This window comes from Orbicella franksi, chromosome 10 (genome assembly GCF_964199315.1).
Source record: "Orbicella franksi chromosome 10, jaOrbFran1.1, whole genome shotgun sequence".
Classification (NCBI taxonomy): domain Eukaryota; kingdom Metazoa; phylum Cnidaria; class Anthozoa; order Scleractinia; family Merulinidae; genus Orbicella; species Orbicella franksi.
Genome location: NC_138154.1, coordinates 8,816,483 through 8,832,984, shown reverse-complemented (window position 1 = coordinate 8,832,984; position 16,502 = coordinate 8,816,483). Strand labels below are relative to the sequence as shown.

The window sequence follows — 16,502 nt, the reverse complement described above, 5'->3', positions numbered from 1 at the left end:
GTAATCCTGATGTTTTGGAGGACGTTACAGAAACAACAGGGGGAAGTTATCCGGAAATGCGAAGTTCTGAGCCGCCCAACACAGAGTATAATTGTGTTCCCCCCGTCCAAGATCAACAGTCCGAATTGGATGGGGCATATCAGTCCCATACCAAAACAGATTGACATGCTCCAGATGTCAACACAGCCCATGGTGACCGAACCGGATTGCATGAAAATGAAGAGCAGGATACCAATAACAAATGTGGATATGAACAGCAGGAAAATGATCATGCAAGTCAGTCAAACGGGTGTAATACAGACTATGGTTCTTTCCTTAATCCAGATGTTTTGGAGAACATTATAGAAACAACAGTGGGGAGATATCCACAGATGCGGCAGACCCTTAGAGCTGTTTCGTGGTTTTTCAAACGGATCGTCGACAACGTACCTCTTCCACAAATTTACCTTCCAGAGCTAGCAGATGTTGCCGACATACACCAGCTAAGCATACGAAACATAAAGGGAAAGAACAGTGGAGCAGTAATCGCTCTAAAACACATAATTAATGCTAAGAACTGGACAAACGCTTGGGTTCGCTTAGTAGCTTACAGCTATGGGTGGTACAGTGTCTCCAAGATTTACTGGAGAACCCGCAATTAAAAGAGCCCTGCAATAGTTTAAAGTTTAAGTTTCAGTTTATATTTTCAAGTTTCATTTTTCCTTCCTCAGAGTTGCAGTTAGATTTCGTTTGAAATAAGATTTTCATCAATTTAAAATATATATGCATAATTCTTTTACCAATTTTTATTTTAAAAAAAGGAGCTGACTCGCTTCTAGCGTGATATTGCAAGACATTAAATTGGACAGAGTCACTTGTTTGTTAGTACGTTAATTAGTGTGACAATATAACGGATAAAGAATTGAATGATATAAAGTTAGCATATATACCATTACAAATCGTAGTTTTTGTACCTTGATTTCAAAATAAAGAAAGGCATGTGTTATTTGGAGGGCTTTTTTGTATGAAAAAATACTTTTCTACAGGAATTTCACAAGAGTTCACCTATTCACCCCTTTTCCCCTGGAAAAATCAAAGTAGCCTTTTTGAAAAACTTGTGGCGTCCGCCAGTTTTAAAAAAAGACAGATGTTCTGTACCTTACCCACATGTAATTCCTTATATTTCGAACAAATATATACCAACCAAAACATTATTACATTTTGCGTTACTTTTAGGTATTACATTTTGCGTCAAAAGTTGTTACATTTTGCGTTACCGACGTTGTTACATTTTGCGTCAAAAGTTATTACATTTTGTGTTACTATTACATTTTGTGGTAAAAGTTATTACATTTTGTGTTACTATTACTTTTTGTGTCAGTTATTACATTTTGTGGCGTAACAGGGGGAAAAGGGCTCAAAAGCCAAATGTTTCAAGTGAAAGTGACAATTCCAGAGAATTTCAGGGCAAGGGGTTTTACCCAAAAAGCCTTCTATGGGGAGGTATTATGTTCTCTGGAAGAACACAAATAATTGGTGGCTTATTACAGTGCATACTAGGTTTCATGTAAAAAGTTTAACATGATAATTTCTACTTAATTTCCACTGATACTACTTGATGATGTTGCCACAACATTAACTGTGCCAGCTGTGCTTGCAGAACACGCTTCAGCTGGCACTGGCAGTGCCTTGAAGAATTTAGCAAAGTGCTTTAAATAGAACTGTTCTAATTTTAACAACATGGCAGCAAAAAACTCAGCATCAAAATAGATACGTTCGATGACCATCCCCTGAAAGGTGTAGGTGACGAAGTCACACCACTTTGCCCCTGTTATCCCCATCTGCCCTTGGACCTGACAGTAGTATTTGTGGTTTTCCTTTAAAACTGGGAAATCATCTTTCATTTCCAAATAAAATTGACCATCACCAGCACATGCTGTCTTGGGTGTGACATTTCTATGTTTGTAGGGACATTTAATTTCAAGGATCCCATATGGGTTGTCCTCTGTCACATCAATAACTTTTGCATCTGGTGACCAACCAAGGAATGGAAAAGCAAGGTTTACCACAAATCCCGGTGTAAATGTTTTTACAGGATGCCCACTGTGCCTTAGATAGTTCTCATATTGCTCTAGGGCTTTACTTTCATACTCAATCCCATGTCTCAAGGGTTCAGGTAAATTTCTTGAGTTGCTAGAGGTATTTCCATCCCCAACAAGGCCCTTGAAAAAAGCATTACTGACAGATTTTCGACTTAAAATGTCTCCAAATGTCAAAGCTGTCAATCTGGGTTTCCTTTCACTCCACCATCGACTGTTATTTCGCTGTGACTGTGTTTCAGATTTGAGTGAATTAGCATCCTGTTCACTGATTCTTAGAGAATCATAAAATTGCTGATGTTCTGAAGTGCATTGTGTGAAAATAAACAGGGGAAGATGTAAAGATACTGGGAATGAACGATAATTTGTGATAGGTACAGTGTTGCTGTTACATTGCTTAGACAAATCAACATTGCATGTAACTTTGAAATTTCCTTTCCTAAGATATCCTCCCAAGGGTGCAGGCCCAGCTCTAGTGGGTACATTTTTACCCCCAGTATCCATGTACGAACTAAGCCCAAAGTTATTGTTGATGTTTTGGAAATGGACTTTGAAACTTTCAATCTCTATGTCACTTGGGGCTGCCTTAACTGCAGGATACAATGAACAGGCAATACTGGGTGAGGACTGTACAGAAGTGCTTCCTGACGCTGTTGTGCCTAGTTTGGGTTTTTTAAAGACCATATTCATCAATGGTTCTAATGAGATGCTCTTTCCTCTAGGCTTGTGCCACTGTGAACTATGTATTAAATTTAATTTATTAAATTATTTTTCTTTTTTAAATTACTTTTACTTTTTTAAATTTTTTTTTTAACTTCAGCACGCCTGTGAAAACAGGCATCATTCTTTGCTCCTGGCACTAAACAAAAGAGGCAAGGTCGCCACTGTGAAGTTTATTTGTGAGTGCACGGTGGCAGCATGATGGAATCTTGCACACTGAAAAAAATAGAAAAAAATTTTTGCAAATTCTACATTCACAAGAAAACGAAATGCAAGTAATGCTTTTTTAGAAGTGTGTCAACTTCCACTCTGAAATACAATTTGAGGGGAGTGACAATAATTACCAGCTGTGATACTTTGATCACGAGTAGTACTACTCTTCGATCAGTTGATGTAAAAATAACAGTGGTATGAAATAAATGCTCAGTCATTTTTCGATTATACAGCCGCTTTCACTATCAGCATCCATAGCAGTTTATGTTGCTGCATCAGCTTCTGACGTGTCGTTTGAAATAAATCAATCAAAAACATTGCACAAGAGACCAGTATTGAGAAGGTCATGGTAGTGGCCTGTGATTGGTACATCTCGATGTGTCTTGTTTGTTTAGGACGTCAAAAGATGAAAGTAGCTGTCAATGTAACACTGAAAGGGAGCTAATGGGTACTTTTAAAGAACAACACAAAGAAGACTCTTAATATCAATTTTAGTGACGCAAAGAACAAAGTAAATGACCATGGACCGAGCGCCATGGACCGAGTGCAGTTCATGTTCTACCCATGGTTTTCTTTGTCTTTTTTTGTCATGTTGGTGACCAGCCCCAAACTTCCTCTCGGTCAAATGTTGAAACTTGCAACCTGAAATGAAAAATGAAATGCTTCCTGAGGGGGTTATTCCCACCAGGGCCTTGTAGGTCTCCTTACCTTTGTAATTGGAATACATATTTCCTTTCAGCTCGAGAGATGTAGGTGCTTCACAGTCAAGCTCAGTACAGTCTATAATAACACGTGTCTTTGGATAGCTGTCTTTGAAACTCTGTGGCATAGTTGCATTGACCTGTTCTCTTGTTGGCCAAATAGGAATTGCTGACAAACGGAGATACATGAAGTTAACCCAGCTAACAAAGAGTTGACTGACTGTACTCTTGTCAATTCCAAAGAGCCATCCCAGATCCTTAGTAGAAAACCCTCTCCGTATCCTCATCAATGTCAAGAGGAATTGCTGTTCCCCCGTGAGAGAGTGTTTACATCCACACCCAGTTTCCGGGCGAGAATTTGGTGCTGAAACCAGCCTGATGTTCTCTCCATTATCTCCTGGTTGTAGTAAATTTAGTACGCTAACAAAAACTGCATAATTTGGGAAACCAGTATAGTGCATACATTTCTCATCAGACTTGATAACTTCAACAGAAAAAACTGGACCATCAGCTTTTTTTCCTACTGAGGATCGTGACTTTCTCAGTTAACTGCGTATTTGCAGCAGACAGAGCATTAAGAGCTTTTTGGACAGCTTTCAATGCTAAATCACAAAGCAAGTTTATGACATTGCCTGTCACTCTAGCAGTAGAAGTTTCACAATTTGTAGGACTAAAAGAAAAGAAAAACAGGCAAGCAGGTTACAGGGGGAGAAAGACCCACAAGATCAAGTGATTACTCCCTAAGCTAGCATTTGACTTGTTTTGCAACTTTTTGTAAATAAGTTTTATAACATAGTGTTTCACAGGTGGATTATTCAGATTTTTAATGTAAAAGTTGTTTCAGCTTCTAAAATTGTACAAACAGTAGGTTCATATCATCTGCATAAGTCGTCAATGTTATTGACTTGTTTTATTGAATGAGGTTATGGTGTAAGCATAAGTCTTGCGTAACTTTTAAAAACTGACCCTGACTCTGCTGACTCATACAAGATGTTAGATGGTTGACTTCAGTTTTTCTGGGCTTTCCTTTTTCTCTGTTCGCCAGCAGGCCTCTGATTCCATTTGAGTGGCAATGTCCCTATCTTTAAATGCAAATGGCTGCCCCCTTGTACACAAACAATGTCACTTTGTTGAAGTGTATGTTACAAACCCTTGGTGCATTCATAATCACAAACCCGTCCTTCCCTGATGTTCTGGACATCAGATTTTCCCAAACTCATCCAATTTTTTTTCCACAAGGAATACTAAAAAAGGTAAAACCTGTTTGATTATCATTTGCATCATATATTCTGTTTGAACAGCCAAAGTAAACACACTGTTTTCCTTGGCTTTTCTTTGCCGCCATTTTGAAACAGATACTTCCATAGCCTCGCTTTCGTGCAACCAGAAATAAGAAGGCTGAATTATGCAAAGCGTCTATGGAAGACTCGACTTTAAATGATCCTTGTTTTAGTGGGTCGTGTCCAGGAACTGTTGCCAGGCAGCCAAGTCTCCCTCCTGTGGTATAAGCACAATTTCATGCGTGATATTTGGAAGGGAATTGCTCCTTCGCTGTTAAGAAGTCTTTTTGCTGGGTCAAATGAAATTGACAGAAATAATACTAGGCATGCTAGTAAAGGTAATTATTATCAGAAAGAAGCAAAGTTGGAAATTTTCAAACGCTCATTTCCAAGAACTGGAGCAAAAGTATGGAACCTTATTCCTTCTGACTGGAGAGATGCTTCTAAATCTTTTTTTAAGAAAAAATTGGTGGATTTCTCTTTGATACTCTTGGATAACAATGATTATGTTGAAGTCGAGAATTTAGTGCAATGACAACACCCAGGCTCTTACAATTTGGTGGAATGTATTTATTGATAATAAATTTAGATACTAATTAACAAATAACTACAAAAGCCACTTGAACTTGTTGCTTTTGGCAACTTTGTTGTTTCTGTGGGATCCAAATGAAATGGGATTTACAAAGTTTAAATTTCTTAGTTGTAATAGAACTATTGGATAACAGTTAAGCGTGTATTTTCAAGAATATTTTTCAACATGTTGTGTTTACTTGTACAATTTAAAGCTTTCCTCTCAAAAATGAAAAATATTGTAGTCACGATAACGATAACACAATTTCAATGCCACACAAATTCAATTTACTGCCTGTTAACTTACATATAACATTACACGAATGCAATAAAATTTATCTCATTTTACACTAAATTAAAACCAGTTTGTCTCTTCTAAGGGAGAGCATTTGTCTAATGTTTGCCTTTTCTTCAAATTATGACATGCTATCCACACGTTAAACCTGGAAATTTCAAGTTTGGTTTTTAAACCAAAACACAAACCAAATGCCAACAGCTGATAACAGCAAAATTCTCATTTGTCCAATCTTACTTTAGTCAGGTTCTGACTAAAGTGCACCTAAATGCCAATTTGTTTTTCTGCTAACATGAAACTTTGCACCTATTCCAAAAACATCTAGTCATTTAGCAGTTGTCCCCATGCCCCCCCTTCCTAGAATTTTTTCAGGCTTTATTTTCACTACTGCTTAAGTAGTGTTCATGGCTGCCATGATTGTTGACAGCTTCAAAAATCCAACAGCTGCAAAGTTTTGTTCCTGCAGAAAACAATATTTTAGGGTTTTGGTGCAATTTAAGAAAAACAACATGATTGTACAACGTTCATAGTCTGCAAAATTGGATCAATTTTTGTTTCTGGGCAACCGACCATGATAAAATATGATCGAGTACGAAAAACAATTCGTGCACGATACAATTACATCCACCACGATGATTTTTACATCGAGGTCGATTACTTTTAATCGACGTGGATTACTTTTAATCGACTTGTTATGGAGGTGGATTACTTTTATCGAGGTGGAGTTCTTTTTATCGAGTTGGATTCCTTTTCATCGAGGTGGATTGTTATGGAGTTCGATAAAAATCGTCTTGTTCAATACGTTTGATTTTCGATAGTAAAAAGAGACTGGTACAGATAACGTGACATCTCACCCGAGGTAGACTGGTGAAGAAACTATTTCTCGTTGTTTGTGAGCCCCTCGTAGAAAGAAAATGGGATCCAGAAATTGTACAGCCGAAATAAGTATTTCCGTTGGACTTTGCCGTGTATGTAACATGGGCCTCATTCGTTTGAGCTCGAACTTGAAGTAAGTTTCTTTGGGAAAATTTACCAGTAAGGGTCTGGCAGCAAGTATAGATAAAATGTAAATTAATATGTGTAAGTACTTATTCGGCTCAGCTTTAAAAGTAACGGTCATGTATATTCTCCTCTTTAATAATGTATATATTTAAAATTCTTAAAAGTATGTTGTAGTTAAGAATTAAATTGTTCAAATGTAAAGAGAATAAGACTAGGTAAGGAACTGCCTCTTTTGATACTTTGCAGACAACATATTCGGGTTTTTATTCTTGTGCAAAGGCAGAGTCTGTGCTGGTGTGTAATTAAATTTCAAGCTTACTATAAGGTTTTTGCAAGTTCAAGTAAGCTTAAGCTTTTTTTGGGAAAATCTTCATGATAGTATGTTATATGCAGGTTGGAACTCTCTGTAAAATGAGGCATAAAACAATAATAATTTGTCAGGTATTGTCCTGGGTCCAAAAGAAGACTTGCAGTGAGGCATGGCATTGTCATCTTCCCATCCACCTACCCTCCCTGCCACTCCAGAGTAGCTAGCGACAAGTGTACAAAAAAAGTCACACAATAACAAGTACATGCAACGGTTCATATCTGCTGAGAACGTTTATTGCCAACATATACTTATCAGTAAAAATATTAAGTTAGAAATTTAAAAAAAGGCTACTAACAACAAAGTCTCTTACCTAGAGATAATCAGAGATAGAAATCACTCATCCGGAAAAAAATATTTCTCATAATTGATAAAGTTATAATGAAATAAATTACTTGCAGCTTTTCTGACGTTAACTAGCTATGTTCAGTTGCAACAAATATCAGTTAATTACATTCCTATTTCAAAACATGGTTAAACTAGATAATGAAAACTACATATGTTCTATATTCATCAGGTTAATTGAAATAACTCCATGAATTACAACTCATTGCAATTTAAAAAAAGTGAATTTAAATCAGTTACCTGCATCTTTTATTACTTTAAGTATAACTTGCACATTGTGTTCAGGTGCAACAAATGTTAACAAATAATATACAATGAAGACAAATTATTAAAATGAATTAATTATTAAATTGAAGTCTATGACAGTTTTCATTTGAGTGTAAAAAAAAAAAACCAAACTAAACACCCTGGCGGATCATGAAGGAGGCAGACAATGTAGTAATTTCAAACCAATACATGTACATGTAACTAAAAGGAAAAGGTGAAGAAATTAGGATTATGAGCAACTACTATCAACCTTTGCTTTTGTTTCTACATTTACAGCACATAAGACTTGATCAAAGAAAGAAACAAACATAAAATTAACTTACTTAAACGTATCTCTAACTATACACAACTAGATTTTCATTGCTGAAGTACACAAACCATGCACTTAGTACTTAGTACTACTTATTACTTTTTTTTACTCCTAAACTAATCATTCAAGAACACTGGACATGCCCTTCCACATGTACACTTGCTTTTTCACAATATAAATTACTGGCAGCTTTTATAATTTTACAATTCCAACGTTCAATTGCAATATATGTCTCCAAGCTACTTTCCTTTATCTTAACAGTGATATACTTAATAATAAACCACCTAGATAACTATGTAATTGTTTATAATTAATCACTCAAGAAATATAACTCATTGCAATTAAAAAAAAGGTGAAATTAAATTAATTACCCACAGCTTTTGTAACATTAGGTATAATTTTTTTTTAATCAGCTTTTAAATGCTTTGCCTTTTTTCTTTCTGCAGTTGTTCTCCTGTCCTTTTTTCGTTTCCTTTTTCTGCTCTTCTCTTCCTTATATTCCTCTTTCTCTAGGACTTTTTCGTTTTCTCCTTCAGTTTCTTCCATTTCTTCTTCTATTCCTTTTTCTGTTTCTCCTTCCTTTTTTGCTTCTTCCGTTTGTTCTTCCTCCTTTTCTATTTCTTGTTCGTCTGTTTCTTTTTCTTCTTTTTCTTTGTCCTTGTCTCCATTTTCTCTTTCTCTTTCCTGTGCTTTCTCGATTCCTTTTTGAGGCTCATCTGTTATAAAAATGTACAATTTTTTGTTAGTCCATTCACTTCTTCTCTTTTTGTTATTTTCTATTTTTAGCCTTCCAATGTTATTAATGTAATGTCATTATTTGCCGATTATGATCAGATAAACATGATTTATGATTGGCTTGGGAATTTTTAAGTCAGCCTTTGTTAGTTCACCGACTGTATTCTGAGGTATGCTATCATTTTTCTTAGCTCAACTCTAGCCTTCAGTATAGATTAACCTTGGATTTAATAGGTTCTATTTACAGTTTTGTATATGTTGTAGTTAAAAATTAAATTCAGGTAAAAATTAAATTCCTTTGTCTCTTAACCACACTTATTCATTGAGTATGGATAATTAGGGTTAGAAGACAAAGAATTCTGTATCGTAAAAAGAATCCTTTGAGTCCCAGCAGCAGATAGTCAGGTCAGGAAGAAGTCGAATGGGTGAAAGTGACGTGAAGGTAAGTTTTCACGAACGATTGCACCCATTTGACTTCCTCCTGACTTGGCCATCTGCTCCTGGGTCTCTGAGAATGCATAAAGAGTTGATTTTTACTTACCCAGTAGTGTAGCAGATAGTGTTACATCTTGTAATTCACCTTGAGGGAAATTTCCTCTGAAGGAGACCTGCAAGTCAAGGTAAGGAAGGGAAGTGTGCTGTTCAAAGGAGTCACGGATAACTTGTTTCAATGATGGAATACAATATGTTGTAACCATCACTGAAACAAAGTTAGCCATTTTTTTCCATTTGAGCAGCCCACCTCCCTTAAGATGCCTACAGTTGCCTATTGACACTGTAACCACTGAAATCACTATTAACCACTGTCAGTGTTGGGGTAGCCTTTTTCTGTCATTGTCACTGTTAGTGTTAATCGTTCCGTTATTGTTAATTTTTCTGTTGTTGATGCTTGTGTTGATGCAGTTAACGTTGATGTTTTAAGTGTTAATAATATTGTTACTGTTAGTGTTAGTGTTTCTTTAAGTGTTAGTGTTAGTGTTTCTGTAAGTGTTAGTGTTAATGTAATTGTTATTGTTAATAATAGTGTCAGTGTTAGTGTTTCTGTTAGTATTTCTGTAAGTGTTAGTGTTAGTGTTAGTGCTAATTGCTAGGGTTAGGGTGTTAGTGTTAGTGCTAATTGGTAGTGTTAGGGTGTTAGTGTTGGTGTTAGTGGGTGTTCTGGTCAAGTTGGTCTGTCTCAAGTGTCAATGCTCTAGAAGAGCCTTGTCCCAAGGGATCCGGTCAAATTAGTCTGTCCCAAGTGTCGATGCTCTGGAGGAGCCTCGTCCCAAGGGAACCAGTCAAATTGGTCTGTCCCAAGTGTCGATGCTCTGGAGGAGCCTCGTCCCAAGGGAACCAGTCAAGTTGGTCTGTCCCAAGTGTCGATGCTCTGGAGGAGCCTCGTCCCAAGGGAACCAGTCAAGTTGGTCTGTCCCAAATGTCGATGCTCTAAAAGAGCCTCGTCCCAAGGGAACCAGTCAAATTGGTGTGTCCCAAGTGTCGATGCTCTAAAAGAGCCTCGTCCCAAGGGAACCAGTCAAATTGGTGTGTCCCAAGTGTCGATGCTCTAAAAGAGCCTCGTCCCAAGGGAACCAGTCAAATTGGTGTGTCCCAAGTGTCGATGCTCTAAAAGAGCCTCGTCCCAAGGGAACCAGTCAAATTGGTCTGTCCCAAGTGTCAATGCTCTAAAAGAGCCTCGTTCCAAGGGAACCAGTCAAATTGGTCTGTCCCAAGTGTCAATGCTCTAAAAGAGCCTCATCCCAAGGGAACCAGTCAAGTTGGTCTGTCTCAAGTGGCGATGCTCTAAAAGAGCCTCGTCCCAAGGGAACCAGTCAGGTTGGTCTGTCCCAAGTGTCGATACTCCAAAAGAGCCTCGTCCCAAGGGAACCAGTCAGGTTGGTCTGTCCCAAGTGTCGATGCTCCAAAAGAGCCTCGTCCCAAGGGAACCAGTCAGGTTGGTCTGTCCCAAGTGAAAAGCCCCGTCTCTGGATAGTTGGTAGTGTCAGTCTTCCCCCAAGTATCAGGGCTCTAGAAGGGCCTCGTCCCTGGAGAGTTGGTAGTGTCAGTCTTGCCCCAAGTATCAGGGCTCTAGAAGGGCCTCGTCCCTGGAGAGTTGGTAGTGTCAGTTTTCCCCCAAGTATCGGGGCTCTTGAAGAGACCTCGTCCCAAGGAAACCATTCAAGTTGGTCTGTCCCAAGTGTCAATGCTCTAGAAGAGCCTCGTCCCAAGGGAACCAGTCAAGTTGGTCTGTCCCAAGTGTCAATGCTCTAGAAGAGCCTCGTCCCAAGGGAACCAGTCAAGTTGGTCTGTCCCAAGTGTCGATGCTCTGGAGGAGCCTCGTCCCAAGGGAACCAGTCAAGTTGGTCTGTCCCAAGTGTCGATGCTCTAAAAGAGCCTCGTCCCGAGGGAACCAGTCAAATTGGTCTGTCCCAAGTGTCAATGCTCTAAAAGGGCTCATCCCAAGGGAACCAGTCAAGTTGGTCTGTCCCAAGTGGCGATGCTCTAAAAGAGCCTCGTCCCAAGGGAACCAGTCAGGTTGGTCTGTCCCAAGTGTCGATACTCCAAAAGAGCCTCATCCCAAGGGAACCAGTCAGGTTGGTCTGTCCCAAGTGTCGATGCTCCAAAAGAGCCTCGTCCCAAGGGAACCAGTCAGGTTGGTCTGTCCCAAGTGAAAAGCCCCGTCTCTGGATAGTTGGTAGTGTCAGTCTTCCCCCAAGTATCAGAGCTCTAGAAGGGCCTCGTCCCTGGAGAGTTGGTAGTGTCAGTCTTCCCCCAAGTATCGGGGCTCTAGAAGGGCCTCGTCCCTGTAGAGTTAGTAGTGTCAGTCTTCCCCAAGTATCTTAGCTCTAGAAAAGTCCCGTCGGTGGAGAATTAGTAGTTTCGGTCTTCCCTCAAATATCAGGGCTCTAGAAGGGCCGTGTCCCTGGAGAGTTAGTAGTGTCAGTCTACCCCAAGTATCGGGCTATAGAAAAGTCCTGTCCCTGGAGAGTTAGTAGTGTCAGTCTTCCTTGAGTTTCATGGCTGGGAAGGGTTTTGTGGCACTGAGGACAAGAAATTAATCCCAATTTTTACATTGTAGCATGCTTAACTCGTAGCCTCACTAAAAAAGATTTTTGGATGTATGTCCTTATTCATGTTATGTTAATGTCGTTTTAGTTTTACCTGGTGTCATAATCACAGTTATTACTCATTTATGAAATTTTCCCTACCTCACAATTTAAAAGTGTCTTGACTTCTGCCTCTTCCTGGAAAATGTTGAGAAATACGAGATAAGTACAGAGTATGGAACCTTTGTAATGATATCTCAGGTTATGTTCTATCAAGATTATTCTGGAATTCTTAAGAGTAGGTGCACTCAAATATGCACATGTCAGATTCTATATTCAAATTTTATTATTAATGCATTCGTATGTTTGAAACTTGCCAGGGGTGCTCATTGAAATATCCCCTATTTAACTTTTTTGTCACATAATCCGATTCAAACACTAAAAGTAACACCACAACAATTTGCTATTAATTAATTAATTAATTAGTACAAAATCATATAATTATTTGACAGTCATTTCTCAATCTCATCTCACGAATGTATGATCATGTTACAGTTCCTGATGAGATCAGTTATGTATCAGCTTTTTAATTGTCAAATGGAATATTGGATTAAGACCCAGATAACTTGAAACCCTGCTAACTCGAACTGATTTTCACTTCCGTTCAGATTTCAAGTTATCAGGGTTGCACTGTATTTTTATTTTGATACTTGCATTCTTTCCTAAATTTATAGGTGACTATCATACTTCACACTTGGGTTGCACAATGAGTGCAAGATGGCTGATAAATTACAGTACAGAACCTCACATTGGTATGTCAGTGTTCAATCACCATTTCTTAAGTTCTCTGTTGGATAACATGTAACTTAGATTTTTGACATAATGCTAGAGAATCTACTTACTCTTCCATAAACATCGAGGACCTCATGTCCCTCTATGGGGTCCAAGTGCAACACTACTTTGTTTCGCCGTTGCAGGGTAAAGTGGAGTGGCATGCATCCCATACCCCCTGCCCAGTCATATACTTCCTGTTATTCACATAGACAAAAGTAAAATCTTCTCAAAACCTGTCAGGTACAGGCCAAATATTAAGACAAAAGAACAAATAAGAGAGGAAAAGGTCTAGGGAGGAGATAGTTAAATGTTGTTGGTATGTGGTAATTATGCTTGCAGGGTTATGCCTCGCTCAAGTTTAGATATGCTTAGTTAAGTATTGTATAAGCATACTAGGTAAAATTAAATATAATAACAAGTATGAAATGAGTGAGTGAGTATGAGTGCCAGCTCCTAATCACATGTTTTACAGACCACCAATGGCTTCCTTTGGTTACACATAATTTTAATGTAGAGTATTGTATAAACCTGAAACAGAGCTGTTTCCTTGAACTTCCGCCTTGCTTTTATTTCACCAAAGCGAAGGGCAATAACAATGCCTTCTTTGGGCTCTGGAGCCACACGTTTTCTTCTTTCCTCTCTTATCTAGACAGACGAAAACAATTAAAATAATGTTTTTCACTAATTATTTCCCTTATTAATCGTTGCCAGCCTATTAAGTTACACATGTAATTTCCATATGTACATTATTGTGAGTTAAATAAGATACACTCTTCAATAGACAGTATCTGTTGTTTGAAAACTTACAATCACTTCTGTTTGAGACAGTTTTTGCAGCTCTTTGTCATCTTTCTCTGTTTTGTTCTCCTGCTGCACTTCATGCTCATGCTCCTGTGTTTGACCAACAGACATTATTTGTTTGTAATAAATACTAAAGAGACAAATTTAAAGCCCAATGATAAATGATAAAGATGAAATTTTCATTATGCCATGGGCAAGGGATTAAGAGAAAATCTGAGTCCCCAATGGGAATAGATGCCATGAACTCTCAGATACCTCTGAGCTAGGAGACACTTGTGGAGAGCTGGGCAATTTTACTGGGTTGGTATGTGGCATGCGTCCTGTATACATTGCTGATCATAGCAGTATCTGGGAGGCCATGGGTTTGATTCCCTTCAGGGACATAATGAACATTTCATGTTTATCATTAAAATTGTTGTATTTATTGCCATGTCACTGGAGTAGAATTGAGTTTTTAAATCTGCAGCACTCTGCATCTTTCCTTTTGTCGTGCTTTAAAGGTGTTTTAAAGTCCACTAAGTAAAACATTTTTTCTTCAATAACTGGTAGCATTTGTTGTTTAAATACTAACTTTGTCTGATGACTGATCAGTTCCCTCACATGCTGCAAGCTGGCGCTCTTGCTCGCGTCTCTCCTCACGCCATCTTGCAAGTTTTGCTCTAAGTATAGAAATTTACACCAAATTTGCCTTAATCATGCATGAAATGAGTGCTCAATGATTAGACTGTTATTTATGATTGGTTGTTAAATATGGTGTCTGTGATATGTAAGTTACACTACATAATAATTCAAGAAAGCAATGAAATTACCTCTCTAATGCAAGCGATTCAATCATAAAGGTTGCTCGCTCACATATGCTCATTGTTGAATGGGACAGCCAATCATAGTCGTCCATATCTGATGCTGCAATTGATTTACAAATAAACAACATGAAAGGTGTATATATTTTTAACTATTACTCCTTGCAAGCCTACATTGGAAAATGTCTGTTGGAAGATAGAAGATTTCTGATTTTTTCTAAAACTCATTCATACTCTCTGAAAAAAAAAACGTTTTAAATCTAAGACGTAACCTCAAAATAGTAAAATTATTAACAGGGCTTTTCAGGACCAATGTTAACAAACACAGCTAAAAGAAACAGTCCTTTTTTATAAAGGCTGTATACTGGCAGGGAAAAGCTCAATTCAAAAAAAATGTTTTAATAATCTTCTTACAGCATTTTATCTTTTAAAGATATGTTCTTTTAATAAAGATATGTTACTCATACACTTTCAAACCCATTAAAGGCTCTGAACAAAAGCAGTGTTAACTCCAAACTGTTAGCCAGCTTACATTGTAGTAGCCCATTTCAATATGTAAAATACCACATAGGCACCAAACAAAACCTTTTGAAAAGCTTTTCGTTGGGGAACAAATAAATCACAAATGGGTTGGGGGTACACAATATGTAAGTTATACTTTAAAAATGCAGATCAATACAAAACAATTTTGGAAAATTATTTATCAAGTAACAAAATGAGGGTGGTTAAGTTTTCAGAGCAAACCATACTGATTTCAATGTCAAAAATTGTGTCACCTTCAATCCGCTCAATGAAGGTGAGATTTCTTCCGGCTGATGGAGTTAAAAATATCAACTGGTCCACATCATTACTTCTGTTCCCATACAATTTGAGTGCTGTTTAATTAAAAAGGACAAGGAAGTGTTAGGATAAGCAGAAAAGCAGTTTCATTAACAGAACTTGCTATCACACTTTTGAGATGTCATACAAATACAATTTGGCTTACTGTTAAAAGGGTTTCAGGAAATTCCTTGTTAACTATGTTTATGTTTAACCAACCTTCTTGGCCATCTTTGGATGTTGTTTCTGCAATCCAGAAGAGCCAACCTTCCTGGCATTGCCCAAGTACCCTCTGAAAAACCCTTGACAAAATGATAACATCTGAGTTAGTTTTAAAAAGTGTGCATATACAGTAAAATTTAAAATTTATTATTATATAAGTTGGTTGTTCCGTCGGTTGATCGGTCGATCCTTCTTTCCTTCCTTGGGTCGTAAACTTTTGTTTGTATTTCCACTGACGAAGAGAAAAATGTGGTCGAATGAAATGTGTTTAATAACATGATGCATGCAATGCATGAATGTCGAGCAAAATAATAAATTATTATAAATGGAAAGCACTTATTAACTTCTTGGGGGAAAAAGAAAGAAATATCACATCAGAGGGAAAAGAAAAAGAAAAAAAAAATTTGTGCGTTTGCACGCCCGAGTCCTGAGGTTTAAATACATGTAAGGGACAAATGTAAAAAAAAATTTTTTTTACAACAAAGCCAAAACATTTTCATCTTTCTGCATATACTCATGCATGTACTTCATCGTGCAAAATAGTCATAGCCTAAAGGCCTTTGATTTCTTTGTGCAATTATTTACTGATCCTAAATTCAGTGCTGAGCATGGCCAAAGAAAATTTTTTGTTCAGGAAATTTTTCATGAATTTATATTGATGCACACCTTTACATAATATTGATTATTGCTCCAGAATTCACACCTTCATGCAGTAACAAAAAGGAAAGACAGTTTAATGTTGTCTTATGTTTTATTAGTACTCAGAAAAAAGTCCAGATAATGGACTTCAGACTTGTAACGGATACCTTGTAGATTTTATTTTTTCAGAATTTTTCTTTACTCCTTCCTCCAAAAAAAATTTGTTTTTTTTTCCATGGGAAATGGTGGACAAATCATAATGTTGATTTCTTTTGAAATTACATTAAGCTGTATTATTTTGCAATCAAATATCTGGTTGAATTAACAACAAACAGTACAATAATACTATACAATGTACATCCAAACCTCAACGTTGCCTCATTCAATTTCCCATGCAAAGTTGTATTGGGGCGCAGTAATAGTGCCACTACAGGTTTTTTATCCTCACGAGCCTGCCAGCATAGCTACATGTATTTGT

At 37.5% G+C, this 16,502-nt stretch overlaps 1 protein-coding gene across 1 annotated transcript; it reads right to left on the bottom strand.

Moving 5' to 3' along the window:
• Window positions 1-8,062: 8,062 nt before the first annotated feature.
• LOC145499517 (uncharacterized) lies at window positions 8,063-16,480 on the bottom strand. Its single transcript, XM_081479036.1, has 11 exons — window positions 16,391-16,480; window positions 15,383-15,465; window positions 15,121-15,219; window positions 14,354-14,447; window positions 14,116-14,203; window positions 13,551-13,634; window positions 13,272-13,388; window positions 12,812-12,937; window positions 12,072-12,107; window positions 9,425-9,491; window positions 8,063-8,832 (listed from the first exon to the last, which is right to left on the bottom strand). The coding sequence occupies exons 4-11, from the start codon at window positions 14,437-14,439 to the stop codon at window positions 8,681-8,683; spliced, it is 756 nt and encodes a 251-aa protein (XP_081335162.1). The 5' UTR covers window positions 14,440-14,447; window positions 15,121-15,219; window positions 15,383-15,465; window positions 16,391-16,480; the 3' UTR covers window positions 8,063-8,680.
• Window positions 16,481-16,502: the final 22 nt, after the last annotated feature.

Excerpts from the sequence above, each read along its gene's own strand:
- LOC145499517 (XM_081479036.1), bottom strand. The coding sequence starts at position 14,439 with ATGGACGACTATGATTGGCTGTCCCATTCAACAATGAGCATATGTGAG. Across the intron at positions 13,635-14,115 it reads CTGATCAGTCATCAGACAAA|GAGCATGAGCATGAAGTGCA; the intron begins GTTAGTATTTAA and ends GGTCAAACACAG. Across the intron at positions 9,492-12,071 it reads AGACACTTTTAAATTGTGAG|GTCTCCTTCAGAGGAAATTT; the intron begins GTAGGGAAAATT and ends CTTGACTTGCAG.